Source organism: Sus scrofa, chromosome 1 (assembly GCF_000003025.6).
Source record: "Sus scrofa isolate TJ Tabasco breed Duroc chromosome 1, Sscrofa11.1, whole genome shotgun sequence".
Taxonomy (NCBI): domain Eukaryota; kingdom Metazoa; phylum Chordata; class Mammalia; order Artiodactyla; family Suidae; genus Sus; species Sus scrofa.
The window spans coordinates 207,775,537-207,796,436 of NC_010443.5; the positions used below are offsets into that span (position 1 = coordinate 207,775,537).

Below are 20,900 nucleotides of genomic sequence, written 5' to 3' on the forward strand. Positions count from 1 at the left end.
CACTCAGTGAGGCCAGGAATTGAAACTGTCTCCTCATAAATCCTAGTCAGATTCCTTTCTGCTGAGCCATGATGGGAACTCCATGCACACATTTTAATTCCCAGGCACATCCTCAAAGATATATTGTTATTAAACTGAACCCAAGTTCAGGGAAGATCTGTGCCTGGAAATGATCTTTTTGTACTGATGAAGGCAGCCAAAAGATAGGAGAGGAAGTTTCCTATCAGTGCCCTTTTGAAAGATGAACATCTCCTTGAACTTAACACCTGCTCCTTTCTCTTCCATGAGTCCCTTTTCTGTCATTTGTAACTGTGGGACCTCTGATGGATTTCCAACTTTATTTCTGCATTCGTACAATGAAATTCTAATACTGCTCAGGATTGTTGAGTGCATCAGATGAACTAATGTTTGTGGAGTTCCCATAGTGGTGGCTCAATGGTTGATGAATCCGACTAGTATCCATGAGGACTTGGGTTCGATCCCTGGCCTTGCTCAGTGGATTAAAGATCTGGCGTTGCCGTGAGCTGTGGTGTAGTTCGCAGATGCGGCTCAGATCTTGTGTTGCTGTGGCTCTGGTGTAGGCTGGCAGCTATAGCTCCGATTCCACCCCTAGCCTGGGAATCTCTGTGGGTGCGGCCCTAAAATGGCAAAAAGACAAAGGAAGGAAGGAAGGAGGGAGGGAGGGAAGGAAGGAGAGAGAAAGAAAGAATGTTAGTGAAAGTTCCTTGTGAACCAAAATGTACCAAACACGTGTAAGGAGCTTGTAGCATTGGTGTAGGTTGATGAACCACCCTTGCCTTTGTCCCTCAGCTTGGACCAGTGGCTCATCCTCCTCACAGCAGAGGATCATCAGGGACCTCCATTATGCATTTCTCATGGTTTTCTTTTTTCTTTTCCTTCTGTGTATAGTTTGGAACTGAAGTGGTCTCATGTTGAGTGGTCACGGACTGAATATGAGGTCTGTGAGAATGTGGGCGTGTTACCCTTGGAAATTACCAGAAGGGGATATTCCATGGACTCAGCCTTTGTGAGTGTAAAGGTAACAACTCTAACCTATCAGCTTTTAGGCCAAAACTTAAGTTGCCAGTGGGTGCCTTTGAAGATTTCCTTGGAAAAATTCAGAGTTAACAAAGGAAATTTCAAATGACAGGAATGTGATCCTGCTCTGGAGATTCTGAGTACAAAATCTCCTTGTTCCTCCATCTTTTATCTAGGCTTGTTAGCTTCTAGCTATGATACTTCTAACCCATTTTTAGTGTTTAAATCTGTTTTTTTTCTTTTTTTTGCCTTTTAGAGCCGCATGTGTGGCATATGGATGTTCCCAGGCTAGGGGTTGAATTGGAGCTGCAGCTGCTGAACTGTGCCACAGCCACAGGAACACTAGATCCAAAGCTGTCTCTGCAGCCTACACCACAGCTCACGGCAATGCCAGATCCTTAATGCCCTGAGCAAGGCCAGGGATGGAACCTGCGTCTTCATGGGTAATAGTTGGGTTCATCACCACTGAGCCATGACAGGAACTCCCTGGTCTTTAACTCTTAAAGTTTGATTTCACAGAAAGATATATCCAACTTAGTGAACTTGAGCTAAACTCTGCTATTGGAAAGCTGCATGCAAATTTCAGTCCTTAAATGGTTTTCTCTTAGTATGTACCAGGTTTATTTCCTGCAGTCTCAATGGATGAGAAAAATCAGGGAACATACCTATCTAAGAGTCACCCAAGTCATTCAAAATCAAGAGACCATATATTAATAAAGGCAATTTCCAGTGATCACTTTGGGACTAAATATCTTGCTATTTCTTTCCATTATAATGGACCATGGAGCATAGCCTGTGGCTTCTAGAATTGAAGGATTTTTAGGAGTCACTATAAAATTGTACTTTAAGAGAATGAGAGCATGAAAAGTCGCTGTACGCTAATGCTGGAGAGTGAGCCTTAAAGACACCTCTCCCCAGTCTAATGAAAAAAAGCACTGATGGGAAAAAGCTTATGGAAAAGAAATGGTGTCTCAGTTAAGTCTCAATTACAAAAATAAATTCAAATCACCTTCAGAATCTTGTGCACATAAATTCTACCACATCCAGACTAGGGATTTATCTTTCCTGGGGGCACAGGCTCTTTTTCCTGGATCTGTGAGGGCTTTGTTGCTTTTAAAGCATCAGATAACTTGGTAACCCCTATAATTTCCCAGCAGATTGCTTATGGGAAAAGAAAGAATCTGCCTGGATGGATTTCTAATCATCTTCTGATCCTCACAGAAAACACCACATGCTCTAGCCTGAAGTTTTGGGCCACAGAACCATTCACCTTGCCAGGTAGAAAGGACAGACGTGGTATGACAGGGGTCCTTTTGTCTGCTTAAGCTGAGGGCCCACAGTAAAGCTGCCAAGTGGGTGTGCAAGCCTTCCTCAATCAGCCCAAGTCCTTCAGGGACCTCTCTGCCTGCAGCATAGCCTGCCTGTCACCTTAGACTGGAGCTCGTTGGCTACTTGGCTGGGAAGGAGGAGAAGAAAACACTTTGACCCCATGCTGTTTGCCCTGCTTGGAATCATGCACCTTCACTGGTCCAACTTCAGCTGCCACCTTGCCTCAAATGGTTTCTTTTCCCACGGAGGTTTCTGTAAACTCAGTGGTGGTAAATACTAGGTAATTGCACATGCAGGAACCATATGGGGAAATGTCACTCCCGGCATATGGTGAGGGCAGGTGTGCGATGGGCTGCCTTTCTACAGTGGAAAGTTGTCTGGTGGGAGCCTTGGCATCGTGAGCAAGGGGCAAATGGGAGCTTAGGAGGCAGTACCCTTCTTGAGCAGGATGTTTCTACTGCAGACTCCTGGCAGATGTTAGGGCCTTTGATTAGAAATGGAGATAATGTCTAAGGTCATAGAAATAGGAATTTGTAAATTTTTAATTGTGTGTTCACTTCATGACTTTGTAAGAAAGTGAAGAAATAGAATAACCCAGTTTCCCCAAACATCTCATTCCATGGCCTCTTTTTCAGACCAGCCAAGGATACTACTCTTCACTCTTCACACATATTTAGGCCCCTTTGGGAGAGGTTAAGGGCATGACTTTAGACTTTAGAGCCCTTAAATCATGGGGGCTAAGGTGTGGCTGGAGGTGGGGAACAGGGGATCAGTCAATAGTCTCAGTAGACTAGAACGATTGTTTTTTTTTAACAACTTACTTGAAGGAGTTTTTTTTTTTTTTCCTTCTTTTTCTGACACACCCACAGCATTTGGAAGTTTCTTGGCTAGGGATTGAAACTGAGCCATATATGTGACCTACACCACAGCTGCTGCAACAGAGGGTCCTTAACCCACTGCACAACAGTGGGAACTCCTTGAAGGAGATTCCAAAGCCCTGGGTTCTGGGTGTGGGTGCCCTTTGAGTGGCTGTTCCCCAGGTCTGTCATCCTCCAGAGGAATGGTTTCACCCATCCAGACAGGAGAATGGATCAGACTTCTGTTAGTTCATTTGGTCTAAAGGCTTTCAGTGCCCTGAGCTCGCAGGATACCTCCAAGCTGGCTGACAGATTAGCACCCCCTCGTCGGAAATATCTGCCTTTCCGTCTCTTCACTGCCCTCTTCCCTTTCTTCCAAGGCACTATCTTATTTTACTTTTCAAATCAGGATATTTTTATTTATTTGGATCCACCTAAAATAATCATATAAAAGTTACCTTGTTTGCAATTATTTAAATTGAGATGAACACTTTTAGATATCAACTTTAAAATGTGTGAAGTGTTACATAATTTTTCAAAATGACATTACTGTGACTGAAAAAGTTTGAAGGTCTTTGATTTAGTGATAGCTCCCTGAGAGACTAGTGGCTGTTAAAGGCTTGCTTATTTATGATTGTTAATAAGTAGGATAAATAGCAGATCCTTTGTACTATTAGCAAAGCACTATTTTAGGACCAGATTGGGGTAGAGGGAAGGCAATGAAATAAAATGGTATTTGTAAAAAAAAAAAGAAAAATAACATCTAAAATTCATGTTACTTTCTCTGATAACTGACTCATTTATAAAGAAGCATAACAATAAAAATAAAAAGGTTGCTTTTACTTTGACTGATATCAGTCTAGGAAAAAAGTTAGTTTTTAAGGAAGATGGATCAGAAATTATTTTAATAAAAAAATTTTATGTTCAAAACAGATTTAAGAGCATGAGTTTATTATGAGATTAGACTAGATGTTTATTACAGAATATTTTTTTTATTTAAAAAAATGACATTTTTTTTTCCCCTCTTAAGGTCAACCAAGTGTCAGCTACAGTTGGAAAGGATTTCACCATGACTCCGTCTAAACTGATTCAATTTGACCCAGGTACATGTTTTGCGTCTATACTTTGTTTCATGTTTTTGTAAGAAAGTCAGGAGATAGTGGAAAAGACAGGATTTTATGCAACTTCAGCCAACTAGAAACTCCTCAGGGAACAGTATTGCTCCATTCCAAGAGAGATCAGTTTGGATTTGAGGTTCTGCCCCTCATATTTGATTTTATTACCAGTGAGATTTATTTAAAATAAGAAGAAAAATCATAACAAATAAAATATATAAAATATTAAAGCAAACATCCAAAAATCCAGGAAAAAAAAAGTCTTTAAAAAATTATTAAGGTCAGATACAAAGCTGAAATAATAGAATTGCCTCACACTTTGTTGGAAATTTTCAGAATGTTATAGTCATATGGATTTCTAAAGGACATTTCTGGATTATCTCTTGGAATAGGTTGATACAAGCAAGTTCTAGGGGAAATTATTATTTAATTAGATAGCACCTATTTTGTTTTAAGCCTTTGGAAAATTTTTACTAAGTGCAAAAGGGAACACAGAAGCAAGGGGCCTGCTCGCATGGAAGTTCTACCCTGTGGGTAATACAGACATGCAAACAACTCACTGATAGAGTACATTGGAAATCCCAAGGCTGCGCCATTATTCTGGGTAAGGAAAATCCTGGAAGACTTCCTAGAGGAGATGGTATTCTAAGCAGGCAGCAGAAGAAGGGGACTTGGACTGAAGGACAGGTGTACTTTTCCTAATAGTACCTAAAGCACCAAGATGGGAAACATGCCCTCTTTCCCTAGTTTCTGTGGATGGGGCAGATGGCTCTCCCTTATGGCATTGCAAGGTTCTCTCTTTCCCGCTGTTGCGGGATGGACCTCAATCAGCTACTTGGAGGCAAATGCAAAAGGCTTTGAGAAGCAGCCAGGGCTTGTGGCTTTGAGCTCTCCTGCAGAGGAGGTGTTCTCTACTCTGAGAACATCACCACCACGTCAAAATTTTGCTGTTGTCTGCACTAGCACATGATGTTTTGGGCAAAGGCAAAACAAAATGGCCTAAATACCATCCCCACTGCAAAGTTGACAACCTTCATATTAAATGTGGGAGAGAAATGCCTTTCTGCAGTTCACCACAAGTTGTGTGAAGTTTGATGACCGTATTAGTTTCTTGGGGCTGCCCTAACAAAGTATCACAGACTGGGTAGCTGAAAACAGAAATTTCTTTTCTCCAGTTCTGGAGGCTAGAAGTTCAAGATCAAGTGTCTGTGGGGTTGATTCCTCCTGAGGGCTATGTGAAGGAATCTGTTGCAGACCTCTCATCCATGCTCCGCTGCTTTGCTGAAATCTCTGGCCTTCCTGGGCTTCTGCTGCACCACTGAATCACTGCTTCATCCCCATCTGTGTCCAACTTTCCCTTTTTTATAAAGACACTAGTCAGAAAAGCCTTGGGGCCCACTCTGCTCTAGTGTGACTTCATCTTAATTCCACATGTAATGACCTTATTTCCAAATAAGCTCACATTCTGAGGTAGTGAGAGTTAGGATTTTTGAGTGACACTGTTCAACCCATAACAAAGAGCCTTACATTCAACATGCAACAACCCCAGTAGAATTGGCCTCCTTGCTGTGATAGTTAAGTTCCTGACTGGCATCAGTTTGTTCCTCAGACTGACCACCCTTGGTGAGAAGAACTCTTCCCATTGGGTACATGAGGTTTACCTTTGAGTTGCTGCAGGCTCTTGTTTGGGTCAACCCTAAGACGAAAGCAGGTGGCTCACTTGAACTGTGCCCTTTCTGTACTTCACTTTTTTAAAATTTTTAAAATTTTTTTTTTTTGTCTTTTTGCCATTTCTTGGGCCACTCCCATGGCATATGGAGGTTCCCAGGCTAGGGTTGAATCGGAGCTGTAGCCACCGTCCTACGCCAGAGCCACAGCAATTCCAGATCCGAGCCACGTCTGCGACCTACACCACAGCTCACGGCAATGCCGGATCGTTAACCCACTGAGTAAGGGCATGGATCGAACCTGCAGCCTCATGGTTCTTAGTCGGGTTCATTAACCACTGCGCCATGACGGGAACTCCTCTATACTTCACTTTAAGACAGTTCCAACCTTTCTACTTTTTTCCTTCCATTAAAAAAAAAAAAAAAAAAAAAAGACTATTTTTTTAGTGTCTGGGTTCAGAGCAATTTTTTTTTTTTTTTTTTTTTTTTTTAAGGGCCGCGCATGTGGCACACAGAAGTTCACAGGCGAGGGGTCAAATCGGAGCTGTAGCTGCCGGCCTATACCACAGCCACAGCAAAGCAGGATCCCAGCCACATCTGCAACCTTCACAGCACACAGCAATACTGGATACTTAACCCACTGAGTGAGGCCATGGATTGAGCCCTCATCCTCATGGTTACTAGCCATGTTTGTTACATGCTGAACCACAATGGTAACTCACCACAGTAAAATTGATTTCCCTTATATCCCCTGCCTCTTCATATGTACAACCATCCCAGCTCTTAACATCTCCCACCCACGCAATACATTTGTTACAAGTGATTAACCTGCAGTGACATATTATCGCTGAAGTCCATGGTTTAAATTAGTGTTGTTGTTTTTTTTTTCCCCAGGCTTTCCACTTTTTGAGAAGTAAGATCTTTGTCATATGTCGTCTTTATTATTTGAGGTCTGTTTGTTACAAGATCGGGGGTGATTTGGGCTTTCCATAGATTTTGAGCCACCAGCCAGGTGCTCTGTTTGCATTGATAGGAACTAAAGCCTATCATACCAGGGGGAGTCTCTGAAAGCCACCTCTGGGAGGTTTCCCTGGATGAGAGAAACACCCATTTGTCAAGAAGAGTTTCCATGCTGTTTCAAGTAGGTACTAAAGACATCTGGGGGCTCTAAGTAGTTATAATTTTGGAGATTATTTAGACATTTAAGAAAATAAAAAAATACAGCTTATCAATGAAAAAGGAGTAGCACTCAGCTGTTCATTGTTTTGAAACTTAGGTGCCAGGATCTGTTTCATAAACTGACGTCTTTTTTTAGAGAATGTGAAAACTCCCCCTGTCCTCAGATCCTATAAATACTTATTGACTCCCATACTGGCTGTCCTTGTCTCTTTCAGATTTGGTGTCCTCATCCCCATTCCTAGTCCTTTTACCCAAAGCGATCTGTTCATTTCTTTAGAAACATGACTGGCAGAGAAACAGAGTAAAAAGATCAAAGACCACAGAATAGTATAAGATTTGAGCTCCTGGAGGGAGCTGAAAAGAAACCAAGCAGCTTTCCTGTCTAGTGAGCTGTACTCAAGTAAACTTGCCTTGAGGCTTTGTACAAACCCAAAGCTAACCCTGACTACTTTGCATTCAGCCACCGTGATTCATCTTGAGTGGAACTGCGATCATTCTTAAGAAAATAACTGTTTTCCTTTAAAATATGTGCTCTTGAAAGGTTTGAGGCATTCCTAATCGAGACTTCACAGTGCCTGAGAGTCAAAATGTTTTCCAAAGGAACAGCTCTCTGATGTGGCATTTGCTAAAAAACCTTGGGAAGATGTCTTTCAGTGGTGAAATCTGTTTTGCAGGAAAATATCCAGGAAATAACTCACTCTGTAAAGTGAGTTATGTCTGCATAACATGACACCTCTCTCTCCCCTTCAGCACCTTTTGTTTTATGGGAACAGGGGGCCAGTTCAAGCCTTCCGAAATTGTTTATAATCTCAGTGGTTTCACAAATACTTTGCACCTTGAGGGTGGGAGAGGAAGGAAAAAGAAAAACTAAGAAAGTCATTATTTCTAATCTCATTAACCTAAGAAAGTGGATCCTATGTGCACACCTGGTAGACATGGAAACAAAGGTGAAATGCAGGCAAACAAATCAGAAGTACTTACACTTGGAATAGGTTTTCTCTAACCATCTGGTTCTATTCCATAAGGTTTTACAAAAACTTGAAAGATTTTTGGGGGGTGGGGAAGGGGTGCTATAATTTTAAAAAACAATTCTTAAGAAGGCAAGTGGTTGGGGCTTGAAAATATTTTTGTATTGGCTTTTCATTTGAGTAATGCTTAACTTTATGGGCTTTGAGAGTCCAAACAATTCTCTGAATATTAAAAACCTTAATACTCATGTACTTTCTTCTTTGTCTGGCCTCTTCACACTTCAAGCCAGTTTATTACACAGCTGCCTACGTGGTCTCCCAACTTCTAACCTCTCTGCTTCTTTGCTTGGGTCCCTAAATCTTCCCACATGACACTTTTCAGGTTCCTATTTCTAAGATATCCATTTTCAAGACCCTCCTCTGTTGCCTGTGGTTTGGAGTCTAAATCTGCTGACCTAGCGTCCAGGGCCCTCTGCATTCTGGCTACAGACTGCCACAGTAGCCCTCTCACCCCACCCCTTCCATGACCTCCTACTCCAGCCACCTCATCTGCTCAGTCTTCCTTCACCATCTTCCTGACTTTGCTTATGTTGTTGTCCCATTTCCTACATCCAGATCCTTCCAACTCTGGAGCCCATAAACATGTAATATTTACCACCTATCCTGTATCTTTTGGCAGCCGTTATACCTAACCTTGAATGCTTGACTTTTCCAGCTTGTCTCTTCAAGAAGGTTTTTCAGTTCCTTTATGCCAGGGCTTGCTTCTGTTATGCCTCTGGAATTCTCTGTGGCATCCACCAAAGGCAAGTACATAATGAATACAAAATATATATTTTGATGGGCTGATTCATCCATCCATGAAGTGGGAATTAGATAGTTTATATTAAATACTTCAAATCTTATCTTTGCCAAGACTATGAAAGTTATTGGTTGGTTCTGAAATCTTAACAAATTAGCTGTCAGCCCACTTTTTAAAATAAAATTCTTCTAAAGACACTTAATTTTTCTCAATGCAGCCAAGAATAGGTTAGGTGAACCATTTTCTCATTCCACTGGATTCTGCTGGGGACGGATGAGTTTGCTTCCATCATGGGATCTATAGGCAACATACACCTTCAGGAAGAAGGCCGTCATCTAGATGGCACAAATGAGAGCCATGCATCTGTAGAACACAACCTGCCAGGAGAAAAGATTCCAGATTCAGAAGAGACGCCTAGGAAAAAAAAGTCTAATGGCTTATATAGAGGGGTTTATGGGAATAAAAACACACAAATAGCCAATGAGTAAATGACAGAGCGATGTTTTCAAAACTTAGTCCTAGAAGGTTAAACCGTAAGTTTATTTTTTCCCCTTAAAATTGAGCCTTCTTTCTCCACTAAACAGTACTTTTCTTCCTGCCAACTCTTTTTCTTCTCAGTAAATGCCTGGGGGGATGTCCTGTAATGCCTGTCATGGAAACTGGTCAGGATTTGACAGTCTCAGAAGTTTCTTCCAGCTTTAATATCTTGTGTTTCTGGGGTTGCTCTTTCCCATCTCGAGGGGTGACAGGATGGCTGGGGATACGTTTGTAATATCCACACTCTTTTGTATTACGTTCGCAAAATTACTGTGAACCAAGCTTGATGGTAACTCCATGAACAGAGGCAGATAGAAAGAGGAAAAAAAAAAAGCAAAAAACTGGCTCAGTCTCTTTCTATTACCTCCGCACCTCTCCCACCCACCCCCCACTCCCCAGCCCATAAAGTCTCTGTGGGAGGATATCAAACTACTGACGATGGCATCATCAGAATAAGCATTTGAGAGTTCGAAGGATCTCAGGAAGCCGCACAGCCAATGGAAGCAGCTGTCATTAGAAATCAATCATTTCAAGGGTTCCTTGAATAGCATGAAGTACCCTCCAGTAATCACTTCTGACTCTGTGAATCAACATCTTCAGAATTTTGAAACGATTAAGATTTAAAGATGGCAGTACTTGTTTGTTCCTAAGAGGAGAAGGGGCAGGTCAGGCAAACATTCAGTCTTGGATCTCAAGCACTAGCCCATTCTTGTTCATCCCTTGCCCGATGTGGCTTACTTTTTGGTTACAGTGTTTGCATTTAACGGGAATCATCATTGCCCAGGAACAAATGTGGTCTTTTAATATTGTTTGGGAGAACAGCACGACTTCAGTGAGTTGCTAGCAGTACAATAGCTCACCCAGGCTACTGCAGTCTCGCTGTCGACACGTTAATTAATATATTTCTCTGACACCTAGGTGATTGAAATAGCAATTAAAGAGTAATTAAAATGTTTACTTCTTGTAGGAATGTCAACTAAGATGTGGAATATAGCAATTACCTATGACGGATTAGAGGAAGATGATGAGGTCTTTGAAGAAATTCTGAACTCCCCGGTGAATGCAGTTCTTGGCACAAAGACAAAAGCTGCAGTGAAAATTTTGGACTCAAAAGGAGGTATTCTTTTGATCCTCATCTTGAAATCAGGAGCAGTCCTGGCACTGTAGCCACTTGCTTTCAACAGCCAGTGTGCTTGATAACGCCTTCAAATCAAAATGCTTAATTTCTTGTCAAGAAAGCAACCTCAGTCTTCATGTAGGCTCTTTATTCTGGTTGCTGCTTCATGTGGTTTTCCTCCCGCTAAGAACGATCGTTTGAGAAAAGCAACAAGTCAGTGCCTAGTTGTTTTTTTTCCCCTACCCGTTTGTTGTTCTCACCAAGGGGGAAACAATGTTGGTGAGAATCTATCGACAATTATTTTCCCCCAGAGTTTGTAGGGCTATAATTATCTTCCTCTGTTAAAGAGAGCTCTTTATGCTGAAAATCTGAGCCCCTACTGTAGTGTGACCTGGAAAATTCTAAGAGGGGAAGGAATTGGAGAAGAATAGATGTGGAAGATGCAGCTGGCTTGGGGCTTCAGGAACAGCTGGAGAATATTAATGAAAACCTGGGGTTGCAGAGCCAAATAGGTCCTGAATAGTTTATGCTAAAGAACAACCTGTGAACTAAATAAAATAAAGACCAGCCAAAGTCTTTGGGGCTCTGATTTTTTTTTCTGCCAAATACCTTCTACTTATTCATCTCTTTAGCATTAGACAAGTGTCCAGTTACCATGCTCGGTCTTACACTCCTATTTTTACACCTGTCATGACTTATTGGCCTTATGTTTTTCTTACCTGAACTTTATCATCTCTTCTTCTCTTTCCCTTCTTATAGTAAAAATAGACACTATCTTCTTTCCTTTTCTACACTCCTGTTTCTGTAATATTGCTCCTCATCACTTTCCTCACCAAATTAATTTATTTTTCAGGAGAATTTTCTGGTCACATTAAGTACATAAATACTTGAGGTATAAAGGATCTACTTGAGGCTTCTGGTGTAGACTTTTTTTCATACTGACCGGAGATATTTCTAATTGGAGTTGCTCCATTAAGATTACTGGATCTTTGTTCTGTAACCGTTGAATGCACATTTTTGATAACTGTGACTTGATTTCACTGACATCTTCAAAACAATTCCAGTTTCCACCTCTAGGATACTGGGGAAAGGATGAACATTTAAAGTGTTTGTGGAATGACAGTTGAGCAGTGAATAAACCTGATCATATGGAGGATTCTATGGTATGAAAGTGAGGCTGTTTCCCAAGTATGTGGAATGATTATAAAATCACAACAATGGTTTTCATCTGTGGTTTGTGAAATTCAATTTCATGACTTATAATCACCCTGTAGATGTGCAGAAGGGCACAGCTTTCCTGGATGGAAACTGATGAAGAGGAAAGGAGTTTCTGGCAAATGGCAGAAAGGCAACATCTGGTGGGAAAATCATCCATCTGAGTTTAATGACAAGCTGCTCCAGGGGCTTTGTCGATGTGCTTGCTTATCTGTGTGTGTGAAATGAACTGACCTGCCATTTTGCGTGCCTCTAGGACAGTGCCATCCTTCGTATGCCTTCAACCCAAACACACCCCATGCAAGGGAGAAGGGCATTTGGCGCCGGCTCTCCCCAGGGGCTTCCTTACCCACCACTTCTGGCTCCTTTCATCTGGAAAGAAGACCCCTTCCATCTTCCACGCGGCTAGCAGTCGCCAGGGGAGACACCCTGCGGGACTATGATTCTGAAGATCTTTCTCGAATGAAGCTTAGGACCAGAGGCAATGGCAAAACAGTAAGGATGGGGACTTCCTGGGATTTGATGCATGGAGTATATATTAAAAGAATCAGAAGATCTTAATAAATATTCTTAAACACTGAGGAAGCTGTTTTGGTTCTCCCAGTAAGTGGAAACATAGTGATTCTCATGGTTCCTTGCACCCTCATGCAGCCCTGTTTGTGTACGTATGTCATAATGCTGCCCTACTTCATTAATTGTACTAACTGAGGTAATAGATATTTGGACTCATTCATGCCATGTGTGCTTTTGTTCCTTTTGTTTTCAAGACAGGGCATGACCAGGGACCCTGAAAGAGAAGAAAGTTAAGTGATCTGCTTGGGTGTGGAAACCATGGCTTTGACATTATTAGCATAGCATTCTAACCAGACACACACTCAGGAATATGTGTGTGTTTCCTTGGACCTCTGTGTAAGATAGATGGGCCAAAAAAATACGGATGTCATTTCTCCCTAACTGGGACTAAGAACAGATGAATCAACATCCCTAAGTTGTAATTAGGTCCAGTGATTTTTTTTTTGGAGGTTTTTTGTTTGTTTGTTTGTTTGTTTGTTTGTTTTTTGTTTTTTGTTTTTTGGACTTTCTGTCTTTTTAGGCCGCACCCACTGCATATGGAGGTTCCAAGACTAGGCATCTAATTGGAGCTACAGCTGCCAGCCATAACCACAGCCATGCCAGATCTGAGCCACGTCTGCGACCTACACCACAGCTCATGGCAACACCGGATCCTTAACCCACTGAGCAGGGCCAGGGATCAAACCCACAACCTCATGGTTCCTAGCTGGATTCATTTCCACTGCGCCACAATGGGAACTCCAGGACGAGTGATCTTTTAAATTCTGGTGATTTGGGCATGAAATATTTTTTTAAATACACATTTTAAAAATTTTCAGACAGGAGTTCCCGTCGTGGCGCAGTGGTTAACGAATCCGACTAGGAACCATGAGGTTGCAGGTTCGGTCCCTGCCCTTGCTCAGTGGGTTAACGATCCGGCGTTGCCGTGAGCTGTGGTGTAGGTTGCAGACGTGGCTCGGATCCCGCGTTGCTGTGGCTCTGGCGTAGGCTGGTGGCTACAGCTCCGATTAGACCCCTAGCCTGGGAAGCTCCATATGCCACGGGAGCGGCCCAAAGAAATAGCAAAAAAGGCAAAAAAAAAAAAAAAAAAATTTCAGACATTAAAAAGATCTTACCGGAAGAGTTTTACCCTACTACTAATTATTATTCAAGCCAATTTTGTTCATATTTTGTTCTCTGTTGATTTCAGGTTCATCCATCCTCTGTTTATAGAAATGGAACAGACATCATCTATAATGTAAGCATAGTCTAAGAAAATTACTAAATTTCTTATATTTATGGATACAAAATATTTAGCAAAACTACTTTCATAACTTTTATATTTATGTATTTCTCTCAAAAACCTGTTTTGTAATTTGTTTTAGAGGCTTGAATGGTCAGGAAAAAAAAAAGAGCTTTTATCTTTTTACATGGATCCAATTTTTCGATTGCTCATTTGTACAACAAATGTTTTTGTTTGCTCTCTTGGTATTTGTATTTTCTTTATTGTTGTTTGTTGATTTCCTCAAGTATCATGGGATGGTTTCCCTGAAACTGGAGGATGACAGTTCCCTAACTCGCAAAAGGAAGGCCCAAGTATCCGTTATTAGTCAGCCCCAAAAGACAACCAAAGCTGCAGAACTGCCTCAAGCAGATAAGGTGGAATCCACAACCAGCTCACACTTCCCCAGACAGGTATGAAAATCACTTCCTATTAACCTTACAACAAGCTGTGTTCTGGGCCATAAAACAGCCTTCAAGCCTTATAGTTTATTCAACACAAATGCTACCCCAAAAAACAATGACCTAAAAAAGAGTGTTGATGAACTTACATTAAGTCAAACCTAAATTGTCTTCCTTCCCATAGGACCAATTACCTTCATTTCCAAAAAACTGCACACTGGAATTAAAGGGACTCTTCCACTTTGAAGAAGGTCTTCAAAAGCTGTATAAGTGCAATGGAATTGCTTGGAAATCTTGGAGCCCACACACCAAGGTGAGACACAGGCCAAGCAGCCAGGAGCCCTAACTTGCATCAGGGCCTATGACAGGCTCATGGAGAGGATGCTCTGCCCACCCAGGCTGCCTCCACTTACCCTGTTACACTTTGAAGGTGAAGAGGAAGAGATGGCCAGGTGGTGTTTTAAAAATCACACAACACATTAGTTAAGCAATATAATTTAAGAAGATGTTTATTCACTGAATTATCATGCTGTCAAAGGTGTCAAATTAAAACATTGCTGCCTTGGGCAGTGTTTCCTGTAGGAAGCCATTGCATTTCTTAAAGTGGAGAATTGGAATCAGGGCTGACCTCCTTTCTGGTGACAATACCATTTCTGTTAGGGGACTCATGGAACTCTGAAAGCTGAGAACAGACTCGAGATTGTAGAGACTATTATGATGTGAACACATGGCTAACTATTTTTCAGGAGGTCGAAGATAAATCCTGCCCAGCTGGGTGGCACCATCACTCAGGCTACTGCCACTCCTTGATCACAGAGCACAAGCATACCTGGAGCACAGCAGCCCGAGCTTGCAGAGAACAGTAAGGAACTCTGTACCACATTTGATTGATGTTTCTTTTCTAGCATTTCTCTGTTTTCTTATAGAACTGTAGAGTTGCTTCATTCATTCAAGTCTTGAGTGTCTAATATCTACCTGGCTTTGCTTATTTGTTTTTTTAATTTATTTTATTGAATTATAGTTGATTTACACTGTTGTGTTAATTTCTACTACACAGCAAAGTGACTCAGATATATATATTCTTGTATTCTTTTTCATATTCTTTTCCATTATGGTTTATCACAAGATATTGAATATAGTTCCCGATGCTGTAATATAGGACCTGGTTTTTTATCCATTCTGTATATAATGATTTGCATCTGCTAATCCCAAAATTCCAGTCCCTCCCTCACCTACCTCCCCTCCCCATTGGTAACCACAGTCTGTTCTCTATGTCTGTGCATCTATTTCTATTTTGTAGATAAGTTCATTTCTGTCATATTTTAGATTCTACATATAAGTGATATTATGCAGTGTTTGTCTTTCTCTTTCTGACTTTATTTAGTATGAGAATCTCTAGTAGCGTTCATCTTGCTACAAATGACATTATTTCATTCTTCTTTATGGCCAAGTAATATTCCATTGTATATATGTACCATGTCTTCTTTATCCATTCATCTGTTTATGGACATTGAGTTTGATTCCTTGTCTTAGCTGTTGTAAATAAGGCTGCAATGAATACCAGGGTGCATGTGTCTTTTTGAATTATAGTTTTCTTCAGGTATATGACCAGGAGTAGGATTGCTACCTGGCTTTGTTTTAAGAGCTTGGAGGGAGTTCTATGGTTCAGAATGGATTTGAGATGACCTTAATAATGTATTTTGATTTATCTCTTTTATGATAAAATTGTAACATTACCATAGTTCTATTTTTTAGCATCTCTATCTGAAACTTTTGGAAAAAGTCAGAAGGAGCTTCCCTAGGTCAGCACCATTGCTCTATCCTTTATTTACTGAATAGGAATTCTTACCCACTGATTTGAAAATATATAGCAATGAAAGTTCTTATAACATCAGACCTAAGGAAATGTAAGGCATTGATGATTACGTAACCAGACAAGTTGGACAAAGGGTTATTGGATAATAGGACACTCAGTGAAGAATGACTTGTGGTCAAATAATGACAACAAAATTTATCTTATCCAGATGGATTTTAAAAATGCACATGTAACTCTCCCTGGCCCTCATTTTTGTCTACCTGAATATTACCCAAAACAATGCAATTAGACTAATATGCTCCATAGTTAGAAATTGAGACTAGATAAATCCCTGATGGATATCAGTCAGATCTCAACTTCATCAAATTCAAAAAGTTAAGTTCATCCAAAGACTATTAAGAAAATGAAAGGGCAAACCATGTTTGAGAAAAACTCATCTCAAACTATGTATCTGATAAAAGTCTCAAATCCAGATAATACAAACAATTGTTACAAATAAATAACAAAAATACTAGCTAGATTAAAGAAATAGCAGTTGTCTTTACAGGATATACAGTTTGTCAGTAAGTATATGAAAATGTGCCCCCCCCATTGGACATTAGAGAAATGCAAATTAAAACTGCTATGAAATACCAGTTCACACTCACTAGAACAGTTGGGATCATAAAGACTACAGATGTTGTAGAGCAAATGGAATTCCCATTTATTGTTGGTGGAATCTGTAAAGCGGTATGGCCACTTTGTAGAACTGTCTGGGAGTTTCTTATAAAGTTACATGCATCTACCCCATGACTTAACAATTCTACTCCTGGGTATTTACCAAAGAGAAGTAAAACTATATGTTGAAAAAAGACATTCAAAAGAATTTCTTTATCAACTTTTTAATAACAGTAGTTTAAGTCGTTTATCTTCTTGTTTATAGGAGTTCATATTTTCTCCATCTAAAAGGGAATAGAGAAATTTTCTTTTGATAAATTAATTTTTTGGAGAAATATTATTTTTATTCAATGAGGTATAGTTGATTACAATGTTTCAGGTATACAGCAAAAAGAATCTGAAAAATAATGTATTCTTTTTCAGATTCTTTTCCATTATAGGTTATTACAAGACATTGAATATAGTTTCCTGTGCTATACAGTGGGTTCCTTGTTAGTTATCTATATTATATGCAATAGTGCATATCTGTTTGTCCCAAATTCCTAATTTATAACTCCCCCCTTTTCCTTTTGGTAATCATAAGTTTGTTTTCTATGTCTGTGAATCCATTTTATAAATAAGTTCATTTGTATCATTTTTTTGATTCCACATATAAGGCATATCATATGATATTTGTCTTTGTCTAATTACACTTAGTCTCTAGGGTCATCCATGATGCTGCACATGGCATTATTTAATTTTTATGACTAAATAATATTCCATGTACATTTAGACCACATCTTCTTTATTCATTCATTTGTTGATGGACATTTAGGTTGTGTCCATGTCCTAGCTATTACAAATAGTGTGGCTATGAACATGGGGGTTCATGTATCTTTTGAATTAAAATTTTCATCTTTTCCAGCTATATGCCCAGGAGTGGGATCACTGGGTCATAATGGTAACTCTACTCTTGATTTCTTTTTTTTTTTTTTTTTTTTTTGTCTTTTGTCTTTTTGTTGTTGTTGTTGTTGCTATTTCTTGGGCCGCTCCTGCGGCATGTGGAGGTTCCCAGGCTAGGGGTCGAATCGGAGCTGGAGCCACCGGCCTACGCCAGAGCCACAGCAACGCGGGATCCGAGCTGCGTCTGCAACCTACACCACAGCTCACGGCAACGCCGGATCGTTAACCCGCTGAGCAAGGGCAGGGACCGAACCCGCAACCTCATGGTTCCTAGTTGGATTCGTTAACCACTGCGCCACGACGGGAACTCCCTACTCTTGATTTCTTAAGGAAACTCCACATTGTTCTCCATAGTGACTGTGCCAACTTACATTCACAATAATGGTATAGGAGGGTTCCCTTTTCTCCACACCCTCTCCAGCATTTATTATTCATAGACCTATTAATGATAGCCATTCTGACCAATGGGAGGTGGTACCTCATTGCAGTTTTGATTTGCATTTCTCTTATAGTTAGCAATGTTGAATGTGCCTGTGGGCCATCTCTGTGGTTTCATTGGACAAATGTCTGTTTAGGTCCTCTGTCCATTTTTTGTTTTTTTGTTTGGGTTGTTTGTTTTTTTGATACTGAGCTATATAAACTGTTTATATATTTGGGGAATTAATCTCTTGTTGGTCACACTGATTGCAAGTATTTTCTCCCATTCTTTAGGTGGTATTTTCATTTTATTTATGGTTTCTTTTGTTGTGCAAAAGCTTTTAAGTTTAATTGGGTACCATTTGTTTATTTTTGCTTTTTTTCCATTACTCTAGAAGATGGATAATAAAATATTGCTACAATTTAAGTCAAAGAATTTTCTGCCTATATTTTTCTTTAGGAGTTTTATAGTATCTGATCTTTCATTGAGACCTTTTATCCGTTTTGAGTTTATTTTTGTTTGTAGTATTAAAGAATCCTCTAAGTTCATTCTTTTATGTGTAGCTGTCCAGTTTTCCCAGCACCATTTATTGAAGAGACAATCTTTTCTCCATTGTATATTCTTGCCTCCTTTGTCATAGATTAATAAATAAGCTCATGGGCTTATTTCTTGGACTTCTCTCCTGTTCCATTGATCTGTATGTTTGTTTTTGTACCAGTACCATGCTGTTTTGATTATTGTAGCTTTATAGTATAGTCTGAAGCCAGGGAATGTGATTCCTCTAACTCTCTTCTTCCTTTTCAAGATTGTTTTGGCTAATCAGTATCTTTTGTGTTTCCATACAAATTTTTAAAGTGTCTGTTCTAGTTCTATGAAAAATGCCATTGGTAATTTGTTAGAGATTACATTGAATTTGTAGATTAACTTGGGTAGTATGGTCATTTTAGCAATATTAATTCTTCCAATCCAAGAGCATGGTATATATTTCCATATGTTTATGTCATTTTCAATTTCTTTTATTAGCATCTTATAATTTTCAGAGTACAGTTCTTTTTGCATCATTAGGGAGGTTTATTCTTAGGTATTTTATTCTTTTTGATAAAATTGTAAATGGGATTGTGTCCGTAATTTCTCTTTCTGCTATTTTGTTCTTAGTGTATAGAAATATAGCATATTTGGGCAATTAGATGGATCAATAAAAGTTAAAAATGTTGAGGGGCTCATGTAGGGTTATCAGGATAAAGACATCAAAAACATTACCTTAAATTGCTGTTATTTCATAAGAAATGATTTTGACACTAAAAATATATAAGATCATAATCTCAGAATAATGGTATTCAGAAATAGCATAAATAAATACTTTGTCCTGAGGTAAATTACTATAAAAGTGACAGAAATTTTCCACCTTCCTTATTAATTCAAGGGGATTAGTGACCATACCTAGCACATCAAACATGATGGTATACGCAGTTTCAGAACTAATTTGCTCATATCATTGTGAAGTTAATTTCATAAACTCTGGTTTCAGGGGACTGTTTTAAGCTCTAGAAATGTTACCTTTTTTTTTTCTTTTTTGATGTAAAACTGAGAAAACTTTCAGAACAAGAGAAAGTTTTTAGGGGGCAATTGGAGGTTTTCCATTAAGAAAATGACTGATATATCTCTCAGTAATATACGCTATTTCAAATTACGTGTTATCTATTTACATATTGGTCCAACATTAAAGCATCTGTTAAATACCATTTCTGATGATATATCAGGGTGTATACAAGGTAAAGAAAATGTATTTGGTGTGAGATTTTTAAAATACCATAAAAGCTTCCAATTTTAAAATTTAAATTGAAGAATGAGTATGAATATTTGACCTGATGACATTTGTGTGATACTTCAATATGCATTTTATCTTAAATGGACAAGAGTGATTACCCCAAGAAGAGTTAATGTTGGTTAGAGGCTTTCCAGAAAATGCCTAGCAAATTAACGGCAAACTAAAAGAAAAATCAAAGATCTCCACATTCCTTTGCATCAGTTATTCTAAGAGGAACATTGTGGGATGGTGAAACCAAGGCCTTGGTTTAATTTTCCTCTGAATCCTAAGACCTCCCCTCCATTCAGCATGTTTTCATTCATTCTCTGAGCCTCTCTGCTCCCCTTCATCCATTGCTTTTCAGGTTCATTTACTCCTCTTTTACTCTATCCACTCTGCCTTGAAAAATGAATATTCCTCTGGGAATTATTGATTCTTTCCGTGATGTAGATTCGTAGTTTCAACACTTTACAGCCTGGCTGTTTACCTTCTCATGAACATTTTTAGGAGATGGTTTTAGCTTCTATAATTGAAATTAAGGTGCATCTAGTATGTTTGTGTTTGGTCTCAGGGACCATTTTTCAGTTCCAGGTACTGTTTCCTCAGGCTTCCTGGCTACCTGAAGGTCCTTTACAGATGGTCATTTACAGCACCCCCATTTCAGGAACAGCAAATTTTACTTTATCCTTTGTCCCTAATCAAATCGCTAACCCAACACAATCTTTATCTCCAGGCTCCTTTCCTCCCTGTTGGTGTTTTATTATTTTTCGAGCCCAGAGGAGACAGACTCCTAGATTAGGTATTTCTTAAATTTACATATTGTAATCTCATCTGCTCATTTCCTTAGGCAGTCATTGTACATTTGGTAATTCTATTATTATAGATCATTATCTATAAAGCCATTTTGTTTTCCCACAGCAGTGTCTGGAACCCCTGCTGACCTATCCTTAAAGAGTTACTCTGAAATATATCTATATTTAATCAAAAAGTTTCAAAGAAGTAGAAGTTTATTTCTGTAACTAGAAAAATTTAGGTTTCTGTTTTTAATACTACACTTTGAATGCCTTCAGATTTCAAAGTTGTCAAAATATTTTTGTGTGTGTCACTATATTTTACTTTTCTTTGTTTATAGTCTACACATAGCTAAATAGATAATGTTCTCTGTATTTTATTTGTGTATGGGCATAAGAGTAAAGGAAGGGTA

At 39.4% G+C, this 20,900-nt stretch overlaps 1 protein-coding gene across 13 annotated transcripts in view; it reads left to right on the top strand.

Annotated features, from left to right (window-relative positions):
* The window catches only part of FREM1 (FRAS1 related extracellular matrix 1), a 268,715-nt gene that overhangs the window by 239,726 nt on the left and 8,089 nt on the right, over positions 1–20,900 (top strand). For 11 of the 13 annotated variants that reach the window (XM_021063564.1, XM_021063514.1, XM_021063579.1 and 8 more), the window contains 8 exons: positions 910–1,039; positions 4,255–4,327; positions 10,457–10,606; positions 12,078–12,316; positions 13,584–13,631; positions 13,904–14,068; positions 14,241–14,369; positions 14,803–14,918. In XM_021063564.1, coding sequence (XP_020919223.1) covers positions 910–1,039; positions 4,255–4,327; positions 10,457–10,606; positions 12,078–12,316; positions 13,584–13,631; positions 13,904–14,068; positions 14,241–14,369; positions 14,803–14,918 — 1,050 coding nt within the window. Of the gene's footprint in view, positions 1–909; positions 1,040–2,195; positions 2,317–4,254; positions 4,328–10,456; positions 10,607–12,077; positions 12,317–13,583; positions 13,632–13,903; positions 14,069–14,240; positions 14,370–14,802; positions 14,919–20,900 lie in introns of those variants that run through there. The other 2 variants (XM_021063573.1, XM_021063581.1) reach the window with 2 other exon arrangements.